The following is a 25,722-nucleotide window of genomic DNA, read 5'->3' on the forward strand; positions in this document are numbered from 1 at the left end:
TGTGTACTAGTCGGCAGAGTGGGCGTTAACCGCTGGTTTATAGTAGGGAGGGTAATTGTAGTTTGAAGTGTTGGCGTTTGGCCATTTTGAGGCAGCCTTTAATGCGAAATACAGGCGTTTAACTAGCGAAGCATATATCAGTGCCTCGAGCTAAGAGATAAACTGTACCGAAAGTAAGCTATTTAATCTAAATATTGTTGGAATATTGTGCAACTCTTTGCTCAACGTAATGTATATTTTGCAAAATTTCGAGGGGAAATATAATTCAAATATCCACATGGCTGTTCGTAAAATGGGAAGTCTGATGGGTCGTAGTTGTTCCAAATCAAAGCCTTTGTCCAATAAAGGTTTTTTTTTTTTACGTTATAGTTTGGATGATGCTAGTTGTTTGAAAAATATAGTTATACAGATGATACCACGCCCAGTTAGGTTAAAGACCTTTCTGCACAGTTTTTTTTATTTGTGTGTCTGTTGTAAAGGGCAATGAAAGTCGTATTCTCAGGAAAGTGCCAACTTTAGGTACCAGGGACCCACACCCAGTACTGCAACCTTGCTTCCTGGGATCAACATTTGCTTTGAAGAAGAGTTACATATATGTTTTCCTTTGCCTGTTATGCCTACACTTAAATTCCATACCTAGTAAATAGCAAGCAAACTCTGTAGCACTGAAAATTAGTTGTGCACAAATTAATGTGCACACCTAAAACGTAAACAAAACACAAAGATTACTTGCACACAATTTTTAAATTCAGATACATACAGTGAAACCTTGATTCTGGTTTTACGTTTTCCCGCATTTTACATTTTGTTTTTTGTGGACCCACTAATACTAACCAGATGTATATTTGCCATGGTTCTGCCTGTAAATGGTCAATTCCAATTAGTCTGCCCCTTAGACAGTCCTGCACCAATCGCTTATTGCTTTAGGTTGTGTATGTGACTGACCGAGCACATGCCCCCCATATTAACACTGAAATGCTTAACCCTTATTAACACAGTAAATATTGTATCTCGCACGATGGCGCTGCACCCTCCTCCCCTTCTTCCGTAACGGTTGAGGATAATCGGGAGACGGCATTTGCGCCAATTCTTGCTGCAATAGCGACTTGTCAAACCACACTTACTACACACATAGAGGAGGTTAAAATTGACCTATCTCTGATCAAGGTGGATTTGCAGGCTGTGAGAGAGCGAACGACGGCTGTGGAGGCCAGGGTCAGTGCTCTTGAGGATATGTGTGCACCAGTTCCAGCACAGCTTACTGATTTACAGCAGCAACTTAAGCAGCAGGCCTCTCTCTTAGATGACTATGAGAACCGCCAACGTCGTAACAATGTGCGGGTTGTTGGGCTTCCAGAGGGCGCGGAAGGCAATTAACCTACTGATTTTGCTGAACGATGGCTCAGGCAACTACTGCCCAATGCACCCTTCACCGCACATTATACAGTGGAGCGGGCACATCGCGTCCCAGGTCGTCCTAGACCTCCGGGTGCTCCCCCGCGCTCCTTTCTCATAAGGCTGCTTCACTTTCGCGATAGAGATGCGGCTCTCTCCGAAGCAAGGGCGAAAGGCCAGCTGGTGCATGATGGGGCCACTGTATCGTTGTACCCTGACTACTCCACTCATCTGCAGAAACAGCGCAGTACCTTTACTGGTGTGAAGCGGCAGTTACGGGACTTGAAGTTGGTTTATGCCATGCTGTACCCGGCTAAACTCAAGGTCATTGACGCTAACAAATCTCACTTTTTCAACACTCCTGAAGAAGCATTGACCTGGATTGAAGCACGTTTCCGGCAGGAGTCCCAGGCCCTAATGGTTCTTTCGTAAGCCTCTTCTTCAAGCGTATTTGATCTGTTGCTCATTGTTTCATTTTCCTTGCTCTGTTAAGAAGTGAGGAGCGTCATTTACGCATAACCTTTCAATGTAATCCCTATTGCAGAATGTAGCTATCGGAGCAAGTGTTCATTTTTTGTTGCTTTCCACACAGTAGTTGGTGCTTCTGTATGTTCTGGCAGTGCCATCTGATCCTGTCAATTACAGTACGGTGGCTATTTCGATGACCGGCACAGTGCCTTCTTCTAGGCACCTGGACACATGTAGGTGCTGCCCTTAACCTTACTTGGGCACTGACGTTTGCCTTGGAACTTATTGTATACCAATGCTATCTGTATGTACCTTGATATATTTTTCTTGGAACTCCATGACTACTTTTAGTTCTGCGGATTACTTTTTCATTATCCTGTGACCCGTTGACCTGTCACCACGGAAGCTCTTTGGCCACAACAAGATTTGGAGTTAGCCTGTTGAGGGCTACCAATCTCCCCAGTCGATATTATGTTTGGGAAACTAAGCCCGCCAGTTTGTGAGGGTTGGGCAGGGTGGGGGGTTGTTGGGTTGGGGTTTTATTTTTGTGTGAGTTGTTTTAACTATGTCTTTTTTCCCTTCCTTCAGTCTTTTTTTCCTTCTTCTCTTTCCTTCGCTGGCTGGATAACAATCTGTGTATATGGTGAGTTCATGAGTCGTAGGGTGTCCGGAATCCTGGAGTATGTTCATTGTCAAGTGAGTACCCATCCCCTTTTGCACAATACCTCATGGCTACGGTTAAGTTAGTATCTTGGAATGTTCGGGGCCTCAATGATAAGGTGAAGCCGGCATTAGTTTTCAACTATGTGAAGTCTTATACCCCCCACATTCTCCTACTTCAGGAGACCCATTTGGTTGGGAACCGGGTCCTGGCTCTTCGAAAACCATGGGTGGCTTATGTTCATCATACTACATATTCCACTTATGCCAGGGGCACATCGGTCCTAGTTAGGAAAGGTTTCCCATTTGACCTCTTGGAGGTGCGTTCGGACAGAGCGGGCAGATATCAAGTATTGGCGTGTGTTATAGCTGGCTTTCCCATCCTCATAGCTAATATTTACATCCCTCCCCCTTTCACAGAGACAGTGCTTCATGACCTGTATCAGACACTGTTGCAGCTGCCCCCAGCCCCGGTGTGTATCATGGGTGACTTTAATAGTTGCTGCAATCCTCTATTAGATAGATTATCCGCCCCGTCGGCAACCACCTCTAAGCTTGCGGATTGGGCCCAGGCGTACAATTTGGTTGATGTGTGGCGCTGGAAATATCCTGAGCGCAGACAATTCTCCTGTTATTCCACCTCCTATCAGTCGTTGTCCCGCATAGACCTGGCACTGGTTACTCCGGATCTACTCCCCAAAGTTAGAGAGATTGAGTCCTTACTGGCTGCAGGTCCCTAGTGTGGTCGGGGAATCCACTGACTCTGTCGCGCAGTATTGGAGTGTGAATCATGGTTCTGTGGATCCCTCGACTGCCTGGGAGGCTTTTAAGGCAGTCTCTCGTGGTACCCTGATGGCTGCAGTCGCCAGGGCTAGAAACACTACTAAAGAGACTCTACAACTCCTAGAATCAGCAGTTACCCAAACTGAATCTGTATATATTGACAATCCCACGCCACAGACGCATGGGGAATTTGCTGCTGCTCTTCGGCGTCTCAATTTGCATAGGATAGAACTGACTAAAAAGCAACTTCTACATGCCACCAGTACTATGTTTGCATATGGTGATAAAAATGGCAAACCCTTAGCTTTCCTGGCCAATCCCCCTAATGGTACTTCTGCTGTTCCCAGGATACTATCCTCCACAGGGGAAATGTTGACTTCCCCGTCCGACATAGCCTTGGAATTCAGTAAATTTTACTCCTCTCTCTACACCTCTACTGCGCATTACTCTAATGATGATCTTCAAGATTATCTTAATGGGATTCCCATTCCAAATATTTCACCTCAGCAGGCGAAGTACATGGACTCCCCGATTTCTCCTCTTGAGATTGCAGAGGCCATACTATCCTTCCCCTCCGGCAAATCCCCAGGCCCGGATGGCTTTGTTATAGAATGGTACCGTACTCATTTACGTGAGATAGTCCCCAAATTGCATGAAACCCTGATGTATGCCTTTGAAAGTTTCTCTCTCCCTAAAACGTTCTCGGACGCGACAATTGTTGTAATCCCCAAACCAGGGAAGGACCCCACGCTGTGTTCCTCTTATAGACCAATCTCACTGCTCAACATGGAAGTTAAAATTCTTGCAAAAATCTTAGCTAAGCGTCTTGTTAAAGTGGTAACTACGGTGGTGGAACCAGATCAGACCGGCTTTATGCCTTCTAAATCAACCAGCTTTAACCTGAGACGTTTGTTTCTTAACTTACAACTAAGTCATGAAAATGTGGGTCCCAGGCTGGTGGTTTCGTTAGACACGGCTAAGGCATTTGACTCAGTGGAATGGCCCTATTTATGGGAGGTAGTGACTAGAATGGGATTTGGCCCTTCCTTTATAAAATGGCTTAAGTTGATGTACAGTGAACCAAGGGCATCCGTCAGGGTTAATGGCATTACTTCTATTCCATTTTGCCTTACCAGAGGTACTCGTCAGGGGTGCCCCCTCTCCCCGCTCATATTTGCGTTGGCGATTGAACCCATGGCCATAGCAATTAGGCAATCTCCGGGGGTCCGGGGTTTCCTCTACAAAACGATTGAAGAGAAGATCTCATTATATGCAGATGATACGCTCCTATACTTAGCAGACCCACATGAATCACTCACTTATGTGCTTGGGATTGTCAAAAACTTTGGTTCGTTCTCGGGCCTCCAAATTAACTGGGACAAGTCTATACTATTCCCCCTTGACGGACAACTCCCGATAGAGATGGCCCCGGACTGTAACCTTAAAGTGGCAGACAATTTTAAGTACCTAGGGATAACGGTGCATAAAGATCCGACATTGTTTTTGCAGCATAACTTATACCCCTTACATCGTAAATTTAGGGAAACGCTTGCACACTGGACCAAGCTCCCTCTCACGCTACTTGGGAGAATTAATATTTGCAAAATGATTTATCTTCCTAAATTTCTTTATATACTGAGTAATACCCCCTGCCACATACCCAAGAAAGCGTTACTTGATATAGATCGCACACAATCTGAATTTATCTGGGGGAACAAAACGCCCACACTGTCCAGAGCCACCCTTAATGCTCCACAGGATCAGCTAGGACTGACCTCTCCCAATTATGAACTTTACTATCTTGCCTCCCAGGCCTCGCATGCAGCCGGTTGGAAAGTGTTTGACGCTGATAACCAGGCATCCATAATTGAGGCGTTGTATCTTACCTCTGTGGAAAGTTTGCATAATGCTTTATATAGAACACGAAAGGATCTTGGCCCTTTATTGCCTGTAATGGATGCCGCTAAGAGAGCCTGGGATGCAAGTGTGCAAATCACAAAAGCTGATACCTCTCCGTCTCCGGACTCGCCTTTATGGGGTAATAGTAACTATTCACACCTAGCCGCCTTCTCGGAAGTGGGGACGTGGACTAAATTTGGTCTGAAGTGGCTATCGCAAGTATACACAGATGGGACTCTTCACACGCTCCCTCAATTGCGCCAGATCCTCTCTCTGCCCGACCTGTCCGAATTCCGATACAACCAAATTAGCCATCTTTGCTCAGCGCAGTTCCCAACCCCCCCCCCGCTTCTACAATGTACAGGGATAGAACAATTGATTGCTTAGCCCACTAAGATCAAGCTCTTATCTAATACCTATAAGCACTTAATTTCCAATAGATATGATCCCAGACCCAGGGTGAAATTTAAGTGGGAGAGTAGTGGGGTTCGTGTTGACCCGGATGATTGGGAAGAAATCATAGACAATTTATATCTGCCGTTGGTGAGTGTGAGGGATAGGCTTATACAGTTTAGGATTATACATCAAACTTACCTCACCCCCCAGAAACTATTTACAATGGGAAGAGTAGCCTCGCCTAGCTGCCCAAGATGTGGAGCTCCTGTTGCTACTTTTATACATCTACTGTGGGATTGCCCCGTGATACTTAGATACTGGAGGGCAATCGTGAACTTCATGGCTACCGAACTGGAGCTTCCCCAGATACTTAACCCGGCTACCTGTCTTTTGGGTCTTCTTGACTCCGTGGCACTAGATGTCTGATGCGGTTGCTTTTCTTTTACGCAAAAAAAGTTGTTGCCCTCCACTGGATGGGCCCTTCGCCACCGACTCTGAATAGATGGATTGGACTGATTAATTCGCAATTGGAACTGTATAAGCTCACATACTTAGCACGTGGATGTCCTAAGAAATTCGAGAATATTTGGAACCCATGGCTTGAGTCACCAGCCACCTCGACCGACCACTGATTTCAGCCACATCTCTTTTCCCCTCTCCTTTCTTTTTCCCTTCTTTTCTACCTAGCTTTCTTTTCTTCTACTTTTTTTTTTTTTTTGTTCTGTTGTAAAACGCAATAAAAATCAACCTTTAAAAAAAAAAAAAAATAATATTGTATCTCAAAGTAAAACAGACTCCTCTGCTTATATCCTTTCAGAACTTGAAGAAAAAGTTACTTTAACACATTTCCCTGATTTTACATTTTTCCTGATTTTACATTTTCCCTGATTTTGCAAGTTCCCGTATTTTACATAATTTTTTCCTGGTCCCCTGAAAAACGTAAAATGGGGGTTCGGTATTATCATCTGCTCTTCATACTGATTTGTGGTCACCTGAAATTATCATAGAATTCTAGAAAACTGATTTCTGGGACTGAAATTGCATTTTTTTTCTCAATTCGAGAAAAACACAGTGAAGAAACGTGAACAAGTGTGTGTATTTTCCGAAACCTCAAATAGTCAGAATTTATTAAATGAAAAGACCACGAAAAGTCACCACAAAAGACTTGGCCAGTAATAGCTGGCAAAGTCGTATAGACGTTAATGGCAATACTCTCTAACAACTTTATTTGTTTTCCCAGTTTATTAAAACATTCAAGATTTTTAGCCTCATTGAAAATGAATGGGACAATGAGATTCTCGCTTCATACATTTTTCCCCCCGCAAAAAAAAAAACGCAAGTGAGAAGATTTTGTTGCATTTTTTGTTAAATAAGCTACCATTCAAGAAAAAAAGTTGAATGTGTTTGTCAGCTTTTTTCCCCTTCGTCCTTGTTTTTTATTTTGTATTTATTGTACTTGTATTATTTTTTGTATTTATTTTGTTTTTTATTTTTATGTATTTTGATAAATATGCCCTATATTGTGTGTGTAAAGAACTAATGCATGTTGGGGTAGTAATTTAATGTGGGCGTCAGTGACTTTTTACTAAAGTAAAAATAAAGATTTGATTTGGGATTTGAACACATTCAAGGTAAAGATGTATTATTAAAAAAAAGGAAGATTATTAAAAAGGAAAGTTACTTTTTAATTTGAATTTAATTGATTTATTTTGTGTTGTTTTTTTAAGGAGAACTGAACTTAAAATCATTAGGGGGTGACAAATGCTAGGTACCATCCAGTCAGAATTTATTAAATGAAAAGACCACGAAAAGTCACCACAAAAGACTCGGCCAATAATAGCTGGCAAGGTCGTATAGAAGTCAATGCCAATTGTGTTGTTTTTTTAAGGAGAACTGAACTTAAAATCATTAGGGGGTGACAAATGCTAGGCACCATCCAGTGATTTTAATTGCTTGCCTGATACTACAGGCTGGTGCTCCTGTTTGCAAAAAAAACTGCGCTGGCTTGGGACACTTTTATTGTTATTTCTCACACGTTGAGATGGACATAGGGCGGGGTCAGCAATCAGCATCTTCCCTCTTTAAGAAACACTAGAAAAATTCACCTGTGTTTCCTACCCACAACTGCAGACTCCTATCCTAGATGAGCAGGTACCAGAGAGAAAATTTCAGATTTTCCGAGTATCCCTTTCCCAAAGAGTTTGTTGACAAATAACTGCACCCCATATTAACATCTGCTTAGGTAAGCACGGCTATTAAAGGCCGGATCTCTCATCCAGGGCATTCAGAAATATAGCATTAAAGAGCACCTTTCAGCCTCATGTATCTGAAAGACAAATTCAGTTGTCAGGGAGGGCAGTGCTGGAGACAGGCAAAACTGTTGCACAAGCTTGGCTCTCTCAATGCAAGCCTCTGGCATCTCCAGAACATATAAGCAGGTTTATTGACTCCTGAAAAATTGGTCCTAATGTGTGCGAATGTGATAGCGACCTAAGAGTGTAAGCTGAACTGGGGCAGGGACTGAACTGAATGATGTATAATGTGGAAATAACTGTGGAAATGTGTCCGTGCTATAGAAATACCAGGAAATAAACCTATAAATGCTAATAAACCATTTATATTTAAAGAAAGAAATACTGAAAACTACATGTAAAACATAATTACTAAAGGGGGTTTTTACCCAAAAACTTTTTTATTTATTTTTATATTATTCAGAGAAATTCATTTGTATTCAATTCTTATATTTTCCCATGTTTATAGGAAGGCAGTTCCCATATAATACTTTGTTTTAAATCCATAGTAAACAAGGTTCTAAAGTGATTTTAAAAAACTGCAGCCCATCTGATTTGAGCATAGGTGTGGATAGTTTTGTGGTCCGCAAAGAAGCATCCCTTTTTATGAAAAGGCTTTGCAGGATGCTTTTTGATGGACTTAAAGGGGAACTCCACACAAACAAAACTTAAGGTTTTTGAAAGTAAACATAATTTCAAGCAACTTTGAAATATCCATCAATTAAAAAATAGGCAGACTTTTCATGATTTTTAATGGTTTGGAAAAGTTCCCTAAGCCTAGCCCCCTGCTGATTTGTCTGACTGCTTTGTTGAGCTGGCTGACTACTGTTACTTTGTATAAACAGCCTTCTGTCCTCAGCCTTCATCCTCCAAACCCCACAATTCCATGCACATGTGATTTCAATAAAGGAGAAGGAAACCCCCTGGGCGCAAAAATCCCTACCCCCTCCCCTGTGTTGCCTTCCCTCCTCCACCCTGGCCTACCTGTCCCCCCGGGCAAATGCCCCTAACTTGTTACTCACCTCTCTGCGCAGGTCCTGTCCATGGAGCTCACAGGTGCCATCTTCTCCCAAGCGGTCTTCTTCCTGCTTTGACCGGCGTTTTTGGCGCATGCGCAGTAGGAGCATTAACCGGGTACCAATCTACTGCGCATGCGCCGAATGTCACAAAGTTTTTAGATTTCACTTTGTGACATTCGGCGACTTTGACGTAGTTGGCCAGCTTATATATAAATACAGGTATTGTACACACTCCAAATTAAGTTCCTGTTTATTAAACAAAAAGCAGCATTACAAAAACACCAATGTTTCGGTCCATGGTCTAGGACAGTGCTGTCCAAGTTCTGTGGTACCGAGGGCCAAAATTTCACTGGCCTATGTGGAGGAGGGCCAATAATGGAAGTTGGTGTTGGCCACTCCCCCTTTTAAACCACACCCACTGTAAACCACACCCATATTACCACAAGAACTTAAGATCATATCCACATTAATGGTGGTAGCACACCAAAAAACCAATGGATGGTGCTCACTGCAGGGAAATCCCTCATCCCTCATATGTGAAAAATTTAAGTCATGTTAAAAACATCCCCTTTAATCCATATGCCTCATCCTCCCCTGTGGATAATACAACAGCCCCCAACACATGATTAAACACCTTAGGGGCCCTTAACAACAATTTCCAAATGCTAATAACCCCAAGAACAAAACCCCTAACAGGCTTACATCCCACAGGTAGCATAGGGCAGGCAGAGAATGGCACACACAAGCAGCATTGTGCAAGCAAAGAATGGCACACACAGGGAGGCAGGGCCGGGCCAAGGTATTTTTGCACCCTAGGCAAAGGCTTCAATCAGTGCCCCCCCACCCAGTCCTGCATTACCATTTCCCACCTTACCAGTCATATAGTCCCCTGTACCTGTGCAAGCACCTATCATATTGCCTCCATTTGTACCTATGCCAATGGCAGTCAATCCCTCAGATTGCCCCCAGGCCCCAATCTTTACCTGTGCCAGCATAAGCCAAAACATCCATCATATTTTTACCCCCAATCTGTACCTAGGCCAGTGGCAACCAAAAGAATCCATCATATTGCCCCAATTTGTATCTGTTCCAGCAGTAGCCAAAATCCATCATATTACCTCAAACATCTGTGTACCTGAGCCAGCAGCCACCATATTGCCCCATGTACCTGAGCCAGCAGCAGCCAATCCCTTATATTGCCCCCAATCTGTACCTGTGCCAGCATCAGCCAAACAATATACACTATTGCCTCCATATATGTACTTGTGCCAGCAGCAGCAGCCAAATATCCATCATATCATCTGTTTACCTGTGCAAGTAGCAGCCAAGATATTGCCCACAAATATGTACCTGTGCTAGCAGCTGCCAAAAGGGAGCTGGGGAGTGATTCTGTCTGGAACAGGGGGTTTATAAAGTTGAAAAACTATTAAAGGCCAAGCAAATCAGGGTTTAAAAAAGACAGGAAGGAAATTTCCCTTAAAAGTGTGCCCCCCCCATGATTGCACCCTAGGTGGGCGCCTACTCTGCCTGCCCCTAGTTCCAGCCCTGTAGGGAGGGAAGGCAGAACAGAGCAGGAGACAAGGAAAGCTCTCAGTCTAATATGTACTACATACAGTGACACAGTGCTGGTGCCCCATTAGCATTTTGAATAAAGTGTGAACAGGTGAACAAGGTGGCAGTTTCAGTCTGGGTCTCAGGTGTGAACAGTACAGGGTCTTTAGGATATAAACAATAGATGTGTCACAGGTGCGAACAATGCAGGGGGATCACAGGTGTGAACAATACAGGGTATTACAGTGTGAATTTGAGGTTTAAACAATGCAGGGTGCAGTTTATCTCTACAGTGATACCTTTTAAATTTTACATATGGTAAACAGCCACAGCATCTGGGGGGCCAAAGAAGGGAGGTGCGGCCCGCGGGCCACCAGTTGGACAGCCCTGGTCTAGGACCTTTGTCAAGATGTGTAGTCATATTAAAACAAGTAATACAATACTTACAAAATTTAAAACCAATATTGCTCCACCTATTCAGTGCCCTAATTTCCCCTCACAACCTCACAGGCATCAAAGGGGAAGCTAAGCCACCTTCCAAAATCTGGTAATACATAAATGCATATATAGTTAAAGGGGAACTATATTTTATGTATATATTTTATGTAATACATAAATCAGAGGTCGCAAGGGCAAGGTCAATTCTAGATAGTGAGGCATGGCTTGCCAAATGGCAAGAGAACTGTACTTCAGAAGGGTAGTTGCATCTACAGAGGTCTGACAGAGCCATGGCTTCCATCCACTGCTCTAATTGTGGAGTGTCTGCATCAGATCTCCCTGATCTATCTATGGATGGATGGATCAATGTTTGCGTTGAAGTCTCCCAGAAAACAGACCAGGTCTGGGGGAAGTCCAGCTTATTTTAAGTCTAGTAGCTTAATATTGAAGGGCGGGGGGGCGAAGATATTGATTACAATAACTGAATAGTTGTTTCATTTGCAATGAAGTATAATGTATCTACCATAAAAGTCCAGTTTTATAGATAGTAGTTCAAAAACTGTAGTTATTTTAATCAGAATAGACACCCCCCTGGAGTGGGTTGAAAATGGGGCTTGATAGGAATGTCCCGCCCAATACCTCTTAAAGGAAAACTATACCCCCCCAAACAATGTAGGTCTCTATAAAAAGATATTGCATAAAACAGCTCATATGTAAAACCCTGCTTCATGTAAATAAACCATTTTCATAATAATATACTTTTCTAGTAGTATGTGCCATTGGGTAATCATAAATAGAAAATTGCCATTTTAAAAAATAAGTGCCGCCCCCTGGGATCGTAGGATTCACTGTACTCACAAACATACCAACAAACCATACTTGTTAGGTCACATGAGCCAATTAACAGACAGAGTTGTGTCTTTTGCTTCCACACTTCTTCCTGTTACAGTTAGAGGTGTAGTATTCCTGGTCAGGTGATCTCTGAGGCAGCACACAGACCATCACAAAATGGTGGCTCAAGGCAAGAGATGTAAAAGGGCAATATTTACTTAAATATATATTCCAGTTTGGTAAGATTCTTTAATATGCCACTTAATATGATATGAACTATCTATTGCTTAAGTGTTCATTTTGGGGGTATAGTTTTCCTTTAAGAGCTTCTGCCCGGTTAGGTGGGTCTCCTGTAGGAGCACAAGATAGGTTTGTACTTGTATATATAGTCCAAGATAATAGCCCGTTTAAATTTTGAATTCAGCCCTCTTACATTTAGGGTTGCCACCTTTTATAAAAAATTTTACCGGCTGCTGGGGTCGGGGCCTCAAATGGGCGGGGCGTGACGTCAAAAGGGGCGGGATGTGGTAAAATACCGTCCGGGTGGCAACCCTACTTACATTCCATGATATAATCCTCACATTAGCCATGTAACCCTACTTGGTTATTACTACAGCATCCATTTTGTGGAATCCCTTTAAAGGGGATCTATCGCGAAAATAAAATTCTCCTAATGGGTGGTTGAGGTGGAAATAATAATATCTTCATATATATTTCTTTAGCAGAAATGTTTACTTTTTTTTTTAAATAATATATTATTACATGCAATGAGGGTGATTTCTCTGAGAGACAGTTCAAGCTACTGCTGAATGGGAGTGGCTTCTCACTAGCTATGATGTCACTTGGCAACTAGCAAAGTCCCTCCCTCCTCCATGCTGAATAGCATCCTCACACTAACTGCTACTGTGAAAGCTAACTTCCCCTAGCAACCATGCATGGATTTGAATAAGAGACTGGAATATTAATAGGAGAGGCCTGAATAGAAAGATGAGTAATAACAAGTAGCAATAACAATACATTTATAGTCTTACAGAGCATTTGTTGTTAGATGGGGTCAGTGAGCCCTATTTGAAAGCTGGAAAGTAGTTTTTTCCAGCTGACACAAGGTCCCCCATTCCGATTAGAAGAAAACAGGTTCCGCCTAAATATTGGGAAGGGGTTTTTTACAGTGAGAGCTGTGAAGATGTGGAATTGTCTCCCTGAATCAGTGGTACAGGCTGATACATTAGATAGGTATAAGAAGGGGTTGGATGGTGAAGGAATACAGGGTTATGGAAGATAGCTCATAGTACAAGTCGATCCAGGGACTGGTCCCATTGCCATTTGGCTCTGCGTCCAACTGCATCAAATCAAGTCCTGTTACACTGACCGGCTACCATCGACTGCCACATACACTGCTCGGCCGGTATTTTAACTTTAGGGTTTAGTTCTCCTTTAATAAATAATTTCCTCTGTGTATACACAGAGTCATTTATAATTTGCACTGAAGTTTATGGAAAAACATGTCAAATACAAATCTATAGCTTAAATGCACAACCCAAGACACAACTTAGTCACGTGTGATATACTTTAGTGGTAAAATAATGAAACAATGGCAAATACACTATTCATATTAGTGAAGGTAAATGTGTCTGAAGAGGCATTCTCATTGATGTATATTATATTTCCCCAATACACCTGTGCATATACTGTATAATAGCCTAAGAGGTAAATTGTCATAAGGCATTGGCGTGGAAGGTGATTGCTACCATGTGAAATCCTCATATATCTCTAATTGTTGTTCCTGCTGCATTAAATTAATGCAGAAAATTAAAATTCATGATGGTTTCAGGGTACAACCACACACATTTGTTGAACAAACTTTGCAAAAACCATTGCTTCCAATTCAATATATATATTATAAGGATATAAGATCGTAGCAGGGTCGGACTGGGCCCAGACCCGCTCCTGCACTCCTTGATGCTGTGCCGGCATAACGTGCACACGTGTACACACCCGCAGGGGGCGGGGGTGACAGAGGCTGTACTTATATTAACTATAGTACCCTTCCTTGGGGATATATTTGGCCAGTAATTCTACAAGAAAGCATACAGTATTGCATTATACACAATGTTGGAAGTATATACAAATATTTGGAAGTGGGGCACTCACACCAGAGGGAGTGTCTGTTCAGCTCTCAGGGCTCCCATTCTGTCTTTGTCACTATTTGCTCTGCCACAGCAAGGTTTCCTTCCCTCCCATTGTGCCAGCACCTGGCATTCCCAGCTCGTATCTCCTTGCTCAGTTAAGTGCTCTTAAAAAAAAAGGGAAAATCTAATAGCCCCAGGCCTCTGATGCCCCACTGCTGGCACCGGCTCAGGCGTAGGGGGGACCCTTCCTTTGTGCATGGCAAGATTCAGGGAGAAGACCGGATGCGCAACAGGCTGCACGGGGAGGTGCGGTACTGATCACCGCGCTGACACAAATTGACATCGGCAGTGCGCGCTGTCTCAAAGGCTGATCTCACAAATTGAGACTCTGTCTCTCGAAGGAAGCTCCCTGTGCAGCCTGTTGCGCATCCGGTCTTAGAGCTGGTAACTTTCCTGTAGCGCCGAGCCCGGTGAGCACTGACCGGAGGCAATGGTTGAAGCAGGCATTCTTATTACAAGGTGCTTCCTTCCGCCCAAACCCACAGCGTGTTGAAAAGTTGATCAATCCCAGGGATCCAATATTGGCCTGCAACTCAAAGCCTCTCCGGTAATCCAAGTGGGGAGCTTGCAGTGACCTAAATGTGAGTATCCTGCTGCTGCTGCCAGAACTTCTGCTCCTTCTTTGTACTCACACTCCCTCTCTCCGAACTGCTCCTCCAATAGTGTCCATATTACCCCACTGATCGCATGGCTTCTAGGTGCCCCTCTGATTGTAAAAAAAAAACCGTTGCAGGTGAAAGAGCTGTGCATAGCCTAGCAACCAATAAAAAGCACACTTTCACCTGTCACTCAAAACATGACCCGATCTAGAGCTCAGCAGTAACGTAACAAGGTGGGGGAGGGCCCTGGTGCAGGCCATGCCCCCCTACCCCCCTTCACGTTGATTTTCTTTGCGGCTACAGTGGGGTGCGATCTGCCGGGGGGCCCTGCGGGGTTGCAGGCCCTGGTCCAATTGCACCCCCTGCTCCCCTGGTAGTTACGCCACTGGAGCTCAGTACTAACAGACACTGCAGAGAGAATGCAGAGAGTAGTATAACTAATAAACTAAACGTACCTCTTAATCAAACATATTTACAAAATTTACTATTTTCATGAGCTCTATCTTCTATTAAATTTTATTTTCGCGATAGATCCCCTTTAAGCAGCCATGACCCATATACATAACAATGTAGCAATGTAATGAGAACAGTGCACAATACAAATAATTTCCCCAAATAACACCCATTGCGCCCACCCTGCCCACCCCTCACAACATGGGTGAGCCTTATAACCTAAACTTTTGAAATTCTGAGGATACGTTGGCAGTGTGAGCTGGAACGGTACCTCTCCTCTGTGAATGGGGAGTGGTAACCTACTCTTAGGATAACAATGTATGCAGTTAATGAAAGTTTCATAGCCCGAGTTCAGGAGTTTGATGGACCGGACTTTCTTGGGGCTAATTCTCCACCAGGTGGTTCACTATACACATGAACCTGAGTCATACCTATGTCATGGCCAGACATACAGAAATAAGCCCTCTTACCGGGGGGGGAATTCTCCTGAGTGTCACCACCTTACAAATGTTTGTGCACCTCCCTGTAATCAGTACAGTGGTACTAGTGTGTTAACCAACTGACTGTGCCCCGAGGCCTCAGACCACAGTCTTCCATGTCGGATTTACGTACCTCAATAGGACTGAGTTAAGTGGGGAGTTGAGCTTGATCTCCTGAAATGAGGAGCTCCTTTTTTGTATGGCTGGTAAAAAATCTGGGAAAAGAGACACTTTTGTTCTGTTCCATGTGAGTTACTGTCGAGCCCCTACCAGTGCTGCATGCTCTAGCACTTGCCACCGCAAGTGTGCTACATTATGTTTACACTCTGTCAACATTGGGCAGAATGTAAACATAATGTAGCACACTTGCGGTGGCAAGTGCTAGAGGAGGTTAAAACTAATTATGTGAAAACTGATAAAAAAACTTCTTCAAAGAGAGTGCTTTTGGATCTGGAAGCTGTGCCGTGCCAAGCTAGGCAGGCGCCCTAGGCAGGCCCGGCAGCCGCGGCGCCTGTTTAGTGTGCGCCTGCGCGAATTTGCGCTCGCGTGCGCATGCGCAAATTTGCTCTCGCGTGCACATGTGCGAATTTGGGCATGCGCAGAAGCGCGGAAACAGATATAGTCGGCAACAGAAGGGAATCGGACTTGGGGTAGACGGCACTGGCGCCCTCCCAGCTTTGCTCCCTAGGCACGTGCCTACTCTGCCTACCCCTAGTTCCGGCCCTGTCTGGAACTAGGTACCCTATCCCCTAAGGGACTGAATGAAAGTTGGGGATTGAACCGCTTTCAATAATGGTTTTTCAAATAATTAACATACACGTTTCTCTTACAGCTATAGAGAAAGACAGAATCCTTCATTGTACAAGTGTGGTAAAGGCATTCTTCTCCTGTTCGTATCCTAGTGAGTAATTACCAGTAATTTATACTGAATGTACCTATTATTGAATTGTATTATAGATGTGCATGATACAGGTTTGTTTTTTAGTTAAAATTATTCACAGGATGGACTATGTTATGTCATCAATAGGAGTCGCTATTTGTTTGCAAATAAATTTGCACAGTCTCACTAGTTCATTATATTAATTTAGGAAGGGCCATGTGGTCCCGAAACGTTTGATCTTTGTAAAAGTGTCTACAGCGCCATGGAATAAATTTGGGAACACCCTGTTTGCAGCAAAATAAGGGAAATTATTTACTCATTTCACATTTCTTATACAGAGAATCATGAGTAAGTCAGTGATTACAGGTATGGAATCTCTTTTCCAGAATGTTTGGGACCTGGGGTTTTCTGGAAAGGGGTATTTTCATAATTTGGATTGCGTATCTAAAGTCTGCTAATAACTAATTTAAACACTAATTAAACCCAACAGGACAGGTCAGTAATTAGATCAGTTAAGCATTGTATCGTTATATAGAAAACATATGCAGTATATTTTTATAGAAGATTGCATAAGTCATGATAGCTAGGTTAGTAAACACAACTTCTACATTTTGCATAATGAAAGTACCTTTCTAGTATACTTCAAAAAGTTTACCATTTTTAAGTTAGTTACACTCAAAAGCAGTACTGCCTATGTGTTTTCTATTTGTTTTGCACTGTTGGGCCGGACTAAATGTTATCACTAAAGCAATGTCAGGCCCGGACTGGCAATCTGTGGGTTCTGGCAAATGCCAGAGGGGCTGCTATAAGGTGCCCTAGAAATCAGTATTCAGTGGGCTGGTGGGGGGCTGTTTGGGCCTCTGTGTACCTGAAATGCCAGGGCCTATTTTAATTCTCAGTCCCGACCTGAGCAATGTTGTTGTAGTAAACACCCTAGCCAAGCCTCTTAATTCCTACAATGCCTTGCATACTCTGTGACTTACTGATCCATAAAGACGGAGAATCAAAGAATTGGCATTGTGCAAAATGGCATTTTGGCTGGAGGAAACCTGAGAATTATAATTTACTTTTAAAAAAAAATGTATATTTAGCTGTACATCTACTTTAATGACGTGTGTTTTTTCAACCTAACTTACTATGTTACATGCTTACAGCATGGCAGTGCTCATGCAGTTTGTAGCAGTGAAGGTATATTGGCATTTCAAATGTAAATACGTGGATTGGGTAAACATTATAGACCCTGTAACAACATGGGCCCCTCGATTAAGCAGCAGCCCTGATGCTCTTTACAACGAAAATGTGTCTCTGGAAAATTCAGGGCAGTTATGCCTACTGAATATGGACGGTGGGGGGCCTTTTCTCCTGAGGGAGTGATGGGATGTCACGAAATGCATAAAGCAGATGGTCGAATGTCCTTTGTGCATTGATGCTTCAACTATGAATAATAAAGTGTGACTTTTAAATATATGTACCCTTCTGTGCTCCGTGCCCTGTGGTTTCTAAATGTTCTTCACATTTGAAATGCCATTGCCATCGTTAACTTCCTCCGAAGACAGTCTTCCCTCAATCCCTTCAAAAATACTCAGACTACCTCTTGGAGCACTTGCATAATATCTGAGGCACTGACAGCTACTGTAAAGTACAGCACTTACTGTCCAAATATTGGTGTCAGCAAGTTACCCACCCAGCCACTTAAAATGCACAACCTCCTTCCTCTTATTTGTTAAATACTCAACACAATATTGACCCCTGATTGTTCTACACATTAAAAATTGTTATAAACAGTTTAAAGGGATACTGTCATGGAGAAAAAAATATTTTTCAAAATGAATCAGTTAATACTGCTGCTCCAGCAGAATTCTGCACTGAAATCTGTTTCTCAAAAGAGCAAACAGATTTTTTTATATTCAATTTTGAAATCTGACATGGGGCTAGACATATTGTCAATTTTCCAGCTGCCCAAGTCATGTGACTTGTGCTCTGATAAACTTCAGTCACTCTTTACTGCTGTACTGCAAGTTGGAGTGATATCACCCCCTCCCTTTTCCCCCCATCAGCCAAACAAAAGAACAATGGGAAGGTAACCAGATAGCAGCTCCCTAACACAAGATAACAGCTGCCTGGTATATCTAAGAACAACACTCAATAGTAAAAACCCATGTCCCACTGAGACACATTCAGTTACATGAAGAAGGAAAAACAGCAGCCTGCCAGAAAGCATTTCTCTTCTAAAGTGCAGGCACAAGTCACATGACCAGGGACTGCTGGGAAATTGACAAAATGTCTAGCCCTGTGTCAGATTTCAAAATTGAATATAAAAAAACTTGTTTGCTCTTTTGAAAAATGGATTTCAGTGCAGAATTCTGCTGGAGTAGCACTATTAACTGATGCATTTTGAGAAAAACATGTTTTCCAAAGACAGGATCCCTTTAAATTCCAAGCCGGAAGGTACAGACAAATCATTTAAAGGAAAACTATACCCCCAAAATGAACACTTAAGCAACATATAGTTCATATCATATTAAGTGGCATATTAAAGAATCTTACCAAACTGGAATATATATTTAAGTAAATATTGCCCTTTTACATCTCTTGCCTTGAGCCACCATTTCGTGATGGTCTCTGTGCTGCCTCAGAGATCACCTGACCAGAAATACTTCAACTCTAACTGTAACAGGAAGAAGTGTGGAAGCAAAAGACACAACTCTGTCTGTTAATTGGCTCATGTGACCTAACATGTATGGTTTGTTGGTATGTTTGTGAGTACAGTGAATCCTACAATCCCAGGGGGCGGCCCTTATTTTTTAAAATGGCAATTTTCTATTTATGATTACCCAATGGCACTACTACTAGAAAAGTATATTATTATGAAAATGGTTTATTTACATGAAGCAGGATTTTACATATTAGCTGTTTTATGCAATATCTTTTTATAGAGACCTACATTGTTTGGGGGTGTAGTTTTCCTTTAAAAGAACAAAAAATCATATTAATTACAAACAGCAGGAAGCCATAAAACTATACCAAATACTGGTATTCGCATAAATTCTTTCTGATGCGTGCTATAAGGTGGTTAGGAATCTGGAAAGAAATATCAGCGCAGTAGTTACGATTGTCGTATTTTGAGATGCTCGTAACCAAGACAGCAAACGTTAGAAAACATAATTGTATGTTAACTTTTAATGATCGCATTTTTACAGCAGTATATGTACACAGTCGGCTGTAAACGTAAAGTAAACGCAACGTCCAGCTGAGCCAAAAAACAAAAAACAAAGAAGCAGGTCGCTCTTGCCACCAATGCAACTCTGGAGGACTCATCGGCGCGATGAAATACGGTACTTCCGGCTAAGCTCCTTCCTTCCGGTGTGTTGCCTTCAGAGAAATCAGGTGAATGGCGGCTTGTTTGTATATTTAAATCTGTGTTAAATCTCCAGCATCCTTTGCTGGAGCTGGTAAAAATGTTACAGGGATTGTTGTACGCGTTGTTAGGTGTCTGTTCTGGATGTTATTGTTTAAGTCTGAGTAATAACGGTCCTATAGTTGAGTTATTAGTCAACTGAAGGACTGAGACCCAAATGGTCTTACGAAGCGCTGTACTCCGTGACAACTATTACACCGTTGTGGTAGCTGGTTCTCGCGCTATTAAATGCGTAACATCGCTATGTTAGGTTTTGGATAATCGTGGAGACAGAAGCCTTCCATTCCACATAATAGTCCCAAATAGTCACGATGTGTCTGCGTTTGACGCTGCTTTGCAGTCTGTATAAAATGGCACATTTGATATGCGATATTAACTTCCCTTTTAACTTCATTCCTTTATAAGAACATGTGGTTTAGCGTGATCCGCATTGTTGGCTACTTTAGTAAACAAGCACAGTTCTTTACGGGAAACTGCAAGAATGAACGTTCTAGTTTCATGTGTATGAACTGAAAGTTGCCCAAAATTGTCCTTGATTGATACTTGTGAGAACTTTGCTGAAGCAGTTGATACAGTGCCACACAGAATGTTACTGGTTAAATTAAGGAATGTTGGCCTGGAACAGTATTTGTACCTGGATAGAGAACTGGCTATTTACAAAGTGTGGTGGTAAATGGAACATTTTCTAATTGGACCAGTGTGGTTAGTGGAGTACTACAGGGCTCTACTTGGGCCTTTGCATTTCAACTTGTTTATTAATGACCTAGAGGTGGGCAATGAAAAAGTACTGCTTCTATTTTTGTTGATACCAATTTGTGCAGTACTATAGGTTCCATGCATGATGCTGCCAATTGCCAGCGATTTGACAAAACTGGGCAGCAAACTGGAAAATGAGGCTAAATGTTAAGTACAAGGTTATGCAGTTTGGCAAAAATAATATAAATGCAAGTTATATACTAAATGGCAGTGTTGGGAGTTTTTTTTTTAACGGAGAAGCATCTAGGTGATTTTGTACATAAAAAGCTGTTTAAAGGTGGCCATATATGCCAAACAAGCGGATATGCCCACTAACAGCAGGATGATATTGGGTTAATCCGAACATTCGGCCCTAGGGCTGAACGATTGGATTGGATTGTAATGAAGAAACTGGGTGCCAACGGGATTAGGAACGCATCAACTAGCCAGTGATCCTCAATAGCCAGAAACATTGAAACCTCGCTGATCGATTATATTGGCCAGATGTCTGTCGGAAGACTCGTCAAAAGCCCCCATACACTGGCAAATAAACTTAGATGGCAAATATGGTAGCTTTAATTTGCCCGTGTATGGCCACCTTAATTTTAAAGTGTCATTCTGTGTTTACTAAAAGTGGCTGCTAAAGTACTGCATAAAATCATAATTTTGCCTGTTTATAGGTCCCTGGTAAAGCATTGCAGTTTTGGGCTCCAGTTAAGAGGGATATAAATGAGGTGGAGTGTGCAGAGACGTTCAAGGGATGAAAGATTTAAAATACAACTAGTTTTCTCTGGGAAAAAAGATGCTTGAGAGGGGGAATGGTTACACTTTACAAGTATATTAGAGGACGTTATAGACAAATAGCAGGAGACCTTTTAAATAAAAGTGTATCACGGGACTAGAGGAAAAGAACTTTCAGTTAAAGCAGCGTAGGTGGTTCTTTACTGTGAGGACAGTGAGTTTGTGGAATGCCATGCCGGATGTTGTTGTGATGGCTGATTCTGTTAAAGAGTGGCTTGGATGATTTCTTGGATGACAAGCATGATATGCAAGGACGATTGTGATAAAATCTATTGTTTGTATAGATATGGGTATATATATTTTGTCCGTGTATGGAGAGGTGAGTGTGTATGTATGGATGCTGTTTCATTTGGAAGGGTTGAACTTGATGGACTTTGGTCATTTTTTCAATACAATTTAACTATGTAATATCTAGTATCTTAATGCTGCTTATTTGAGCTACTAAATGTGATGGTAAATGTTTATCTTTCAGGGCCTTAAATTGTTCAATTTGAGGTGATCATATTCTACATAAACTACATAAATTGCAACTACCCAAACTGCTGTATATTGGAATATATTTTTGTTCATCTAGAATTTAACCCTTCCTCTATTCAATTAGCTGTTAATTGATGAAGTACTCAATATGATGTTTTTCTTTGCAGCATGGCTATCAGGTACCCTATGGCTGTGGGCCTTAATAAAGGCCATCGTGTAACTAAGAATGTCACCAAGCCCAGACACTGCCGCAGGAGAGGGGTGAGTTGTTGAACACAAGACTGAAATCTTTCTTTATAGATATGTTGTCAAATATTAAGCAGAAAAAAACTATGGGGCTTCATTTGCCTCTACTTTGTCCTTAGTAAGATAGTAATTCAAGTCTGACCAAGTACAGCAGTTGGCAAATTGATTTGCCTTCTTATGTTTGTGGATAGTTTATGCATGTAATGGATTATGGAGACTGGAGATGCTTATTTTATTACAGTTGAACTGTCCAATGGGTATCACTTAAATCAAAAGGCTTTTATTATTTTTCTGTAATCTCACATCCTTCCTAGATTTCCAGCACCTGCCCTACAAATTCCTCCACATAAGGGCATGTCTTGGTTTTTATTGATATAGGCACAGTTCCTGTCTACATAGTTATGCTGGATTGAAAAGACACCAAAGTCCATTAATATAGGATGATTTGGCTACTAAGAACATTCCCCCCCCCCCCCAAAAAAAAAGATGCTTTGAATACCTCAATGGGATCCAATATAAATTGTAAATCAGCCTGTAGTTTCACTGATTGATGCAATATAACACTGAGCTGGGAAGTTCTCCCTAAGACTGCTGTGCTTGCAGGTTATACATTATCATTTGAAAAGAGGCTTGGCTGCCATTCTAGGAAGTGAAAAGTACAATGTTACTGGAATTAGTACCAAGATCCAAAGAGTGGTCAGATTACCCTCTTCAGGTAAAGGAAATGTTTCCCTCTGAAAAGTTCAACATAGTTTCAGCTGTTTTTCCCCCCCTGTGGATCAGTTCACAGTTTACCGTATATACTCGAGTATAAGCCGTCCCGAGTATAAGCCGAGGTACCTAATTTTACCTCCAAAAACTGGGAAAGCTTATTGACTCGAGTATAAGCCAAGGGTGAGAAATGCAGCAGCTTCTGGTAAGTTTCAATCAAAAAATTGAGGGTTTCTGTTCCCATTGGAGGTGCCGGCGTCTCGTTTTTGGATGCCGGCGACCATTCTTGCGACTCCGGCGAATATTCTTGGAGACTATTCTTGGACTCCGGCGACTATTCTTAGGCGCCGGCGACTATTATCATTTTTGCGATTGACCCGAGTATAAGCCGAGGTAGCGTTTTTCAGCATATTTTGGGGGCTGAAAAACTCGGCTTATACTCGAGTATATACGGTAGGTTATACATTTACAAAAATCTTTGATTAGTGTAATTGACAACCTGTGTGTGACCCACCTTTCTCTCCACCTTAGCGTCTGACAAAGCACACCAAGTTTGTCCGTGACATGATTCGTGAAGTCTGTGGGTTCGCTCCTTATGAGAGACGTGCCATGGAATTGTTGAAAGTGTCAAAGGACAAGAGAGCACTAAAATTCATTAAGAAGAGGGTAAGTTACTGGTAACTGGTTTCATAGAGGGCCAGTATACACTTTTGTATGTCTGGATAATTTTAACTACACATAAAATACCTGTAAGAGCTGTATTTATACAATGCTTATATGAAGGATACTGGGTCAGCTTCCAGTTCTTTAATCCTGCCTATACTGATTAAAGTGGCAGTGTACCCCCATTTACAATAATAGTTGAAAACAGGGCAAAATCCAAAAATGAAACTAGTCACATTTGGCTTCCCATCACTACGAGCAAGTTTAAAAAAATCTGTCAACCGAAAATCACTTTGTATAAAAAAAAAAACTTTCCTCCATCTGCAAGCCTGAGATATACGGAGTCTTCTCAGAGGACTGCCCATTTGTTGACTTTGTGGGATACAAAGTAGAACATAATGTTCCCTTCATTTTGAAATCTTACCCAGTTCAAAAAAAATCAAACTATATTAACCTTTTTATTTTTGCCTATTGCTGTAATTACATTTAAAGCTGAAGCTGATTTAATTGCATTAATGTGCTACTCCAGCAGACTTCTGCACTGAAATCCATTTCTCAAAAGAGCAAACAGATTTTTTTTATATTCAATTTTGAAATCTGACACGGGGCTAGACATTTTGTCAATTTCCCAGCTGACCCTGGTCATGTGACTTGTGCCTGCACTTTAGAGAGAAATTGCCTTCTGGCAGGCTGCCACTGAAACGAGTCTCAGTGGGACATGGGTTTTTACTATTGAGTGTTGTTCTTAGATCTGCCGGGCAGCTGTTATCTGGTTACCTTCCCATTGTTCTTTTGTTTGGCTGTTCATTTTGAAATAAAAAATTTTTCCCATCACAGTATCCCTTTAGGGTAGGGACACACTGGGCGATTTGGGGAGATTTAGTCGCCTGGCGACTTATCGCCGCGACTTTTCTCCCCGAATGCCTCCCCTCGCTCTGCGCCTGGCTAAAATGAAAAATCGCCTGCGCTAATCACGCGGCGATTCGTTTTCCGAAATCGCCCGAAGTTGCCTCACGAGGAAACTTCGGGCGACTTCGGAAAACGAATCGCCGCGTGTGATTAGCGCAGGCGATTTTTCATTTTAGCCAGGCGCAGAGCGAGGGGAGGCATTCGGGGAGAAAAGTCGCGGCGATTAGTCGCCAGGCGACTAAAACTCCCCAAATCGCCCAGTGTTTCCCTACCCTTAAGGTTTCGAAGTTGTTAGAACTGCTCTGGATGCATAGAAATGTCAAATTTTCCTTAGTTAACCTATTCCTTTATATTTCTGTTAAGATGCTTAAATGCATTGTGATTTAACAGTTCATCATGTAATATATTAGATTACATCCGAATCCAAATTTATTTTTTTTGCTTCCTCCTCCAGATTGGTACTCACATTCGTGCCAAGAGAAAGAGAGAAGAACTGAGCAATGTTTTGGCAGCAATGAGAAAGGCTGCTGCCAAGAAGGATTAAATTGTAACAGTTTGCATAAAAATAAATGATTCTCAAAACGTATGTTTTGCGAGCAGTGATTTTTTTTTAGGTATATTAAAGGAACAGTAACTCTAATAGATTCATTTGAAATGAATGACATTATAATGCAGTGTTGCGCTGCACTGGTAAAACTGGTGTGTTTGGTTCTGAACCACTACTATAGTTTATATAAACAAGCTGCTGTGTAGCCATGGGGCAGCTGGAAAAGCGATAAAAGGCACAGGTTGCATAGCAGATAAGAGAAGGTCTGAAGAATCACATTGTATACTACAATAACCAGGGGTGCTGTGCCAATGAGGCACAATTCTGCTTTCTGCACTACCTCCTGGCACCCCATAACCCCTTTGTCTTCCTTGTGGAACCCCCCATGGCAGCTACAGCAACCTGCCTCAGGCGGCGGAGGGGCCAGGATCACCCTTACAATGACTTGGCTACTTTGTCTCCTGTCTGCTTGGTTTAAGGAACAATTCGCAAATTTCAGGATTTTCAAAGGCGTTTTTAATGGGCTACAATTAAATAAAACTTTGTTAATTAAATATATACAATATTGTTTATTATTAAGTGGCTTATTAACTATATATTCCAGTTTGGTAAGTCTTTAAGTAAATATTGCCCTTTGACATCTTTTACGTTAAGACACCATTTTATGATTTTCTCTGTGCTGCCTCAGATCACCTCACCAGAAATACTCAAGCACTAACTGTAACAGGAAGAAATGTGGAGAGCATAAGACAGTATTGTCTGTTAATTGGCTCATGTGACCTAACATGTTTTTTTTTTGTTTTTTTTTTTTATGTGCACTGTGAACCTAGGATCCCAGGGGGCAGCCGTTATTTCTTAAAATGCCAATTTTCTATGTAGGATTA

At 42.1% G+C, this 25,722-nt stretch overlaps 1 protein-coding gene across 1 annotated transcript; it reads left to right on the plus strand.

Annotated features, from left to right (window-relative positions):
- The first annotated feature begins 102 nt into the window (after positions 1-102).
- Positions 103-24,877, plus strand: rpl36.S (ribosomal protein L36 S homeolog). The gene is made up of 6 exons (XM_018243507.1): positions 103-173; positions 16,284-16,352; positions 19,532-19,718; positions 21,930-22,023; positions 23,251-23,385; positions 24,746-24,877. The coding sequence occupies exons 4-6, from the start codon at positions 21,931-21,933 to the stop codon at positions 24,833-24,835; spliced, it is 318 nt and encodes a 105-aa protein (XP_018098996.1). The 5' UTR covers positions 103-173; positions 16,284-16,352; positions 19,532-19,718; position 21,930; the 3' UTR covers positions 24,836-24,877.
- Positions 24,878-25,722: the final 845 nt, after the last annotated feature.

The sequence above is a fragment of the Xenopus laevis genome, chromosome 1S, assembly GCF_017654675.1.
Source record: "Xenopus laevis strain J_2021 chromosome 1S, Xenopus_laevis_v10.1, whole genome shotgun sequence".
Lineage (NCBI taxonomy): Eukaryota > Metazoa > Chordata > Amphibia > Anura > Pipidae > Xenopus > Xenopus laevis.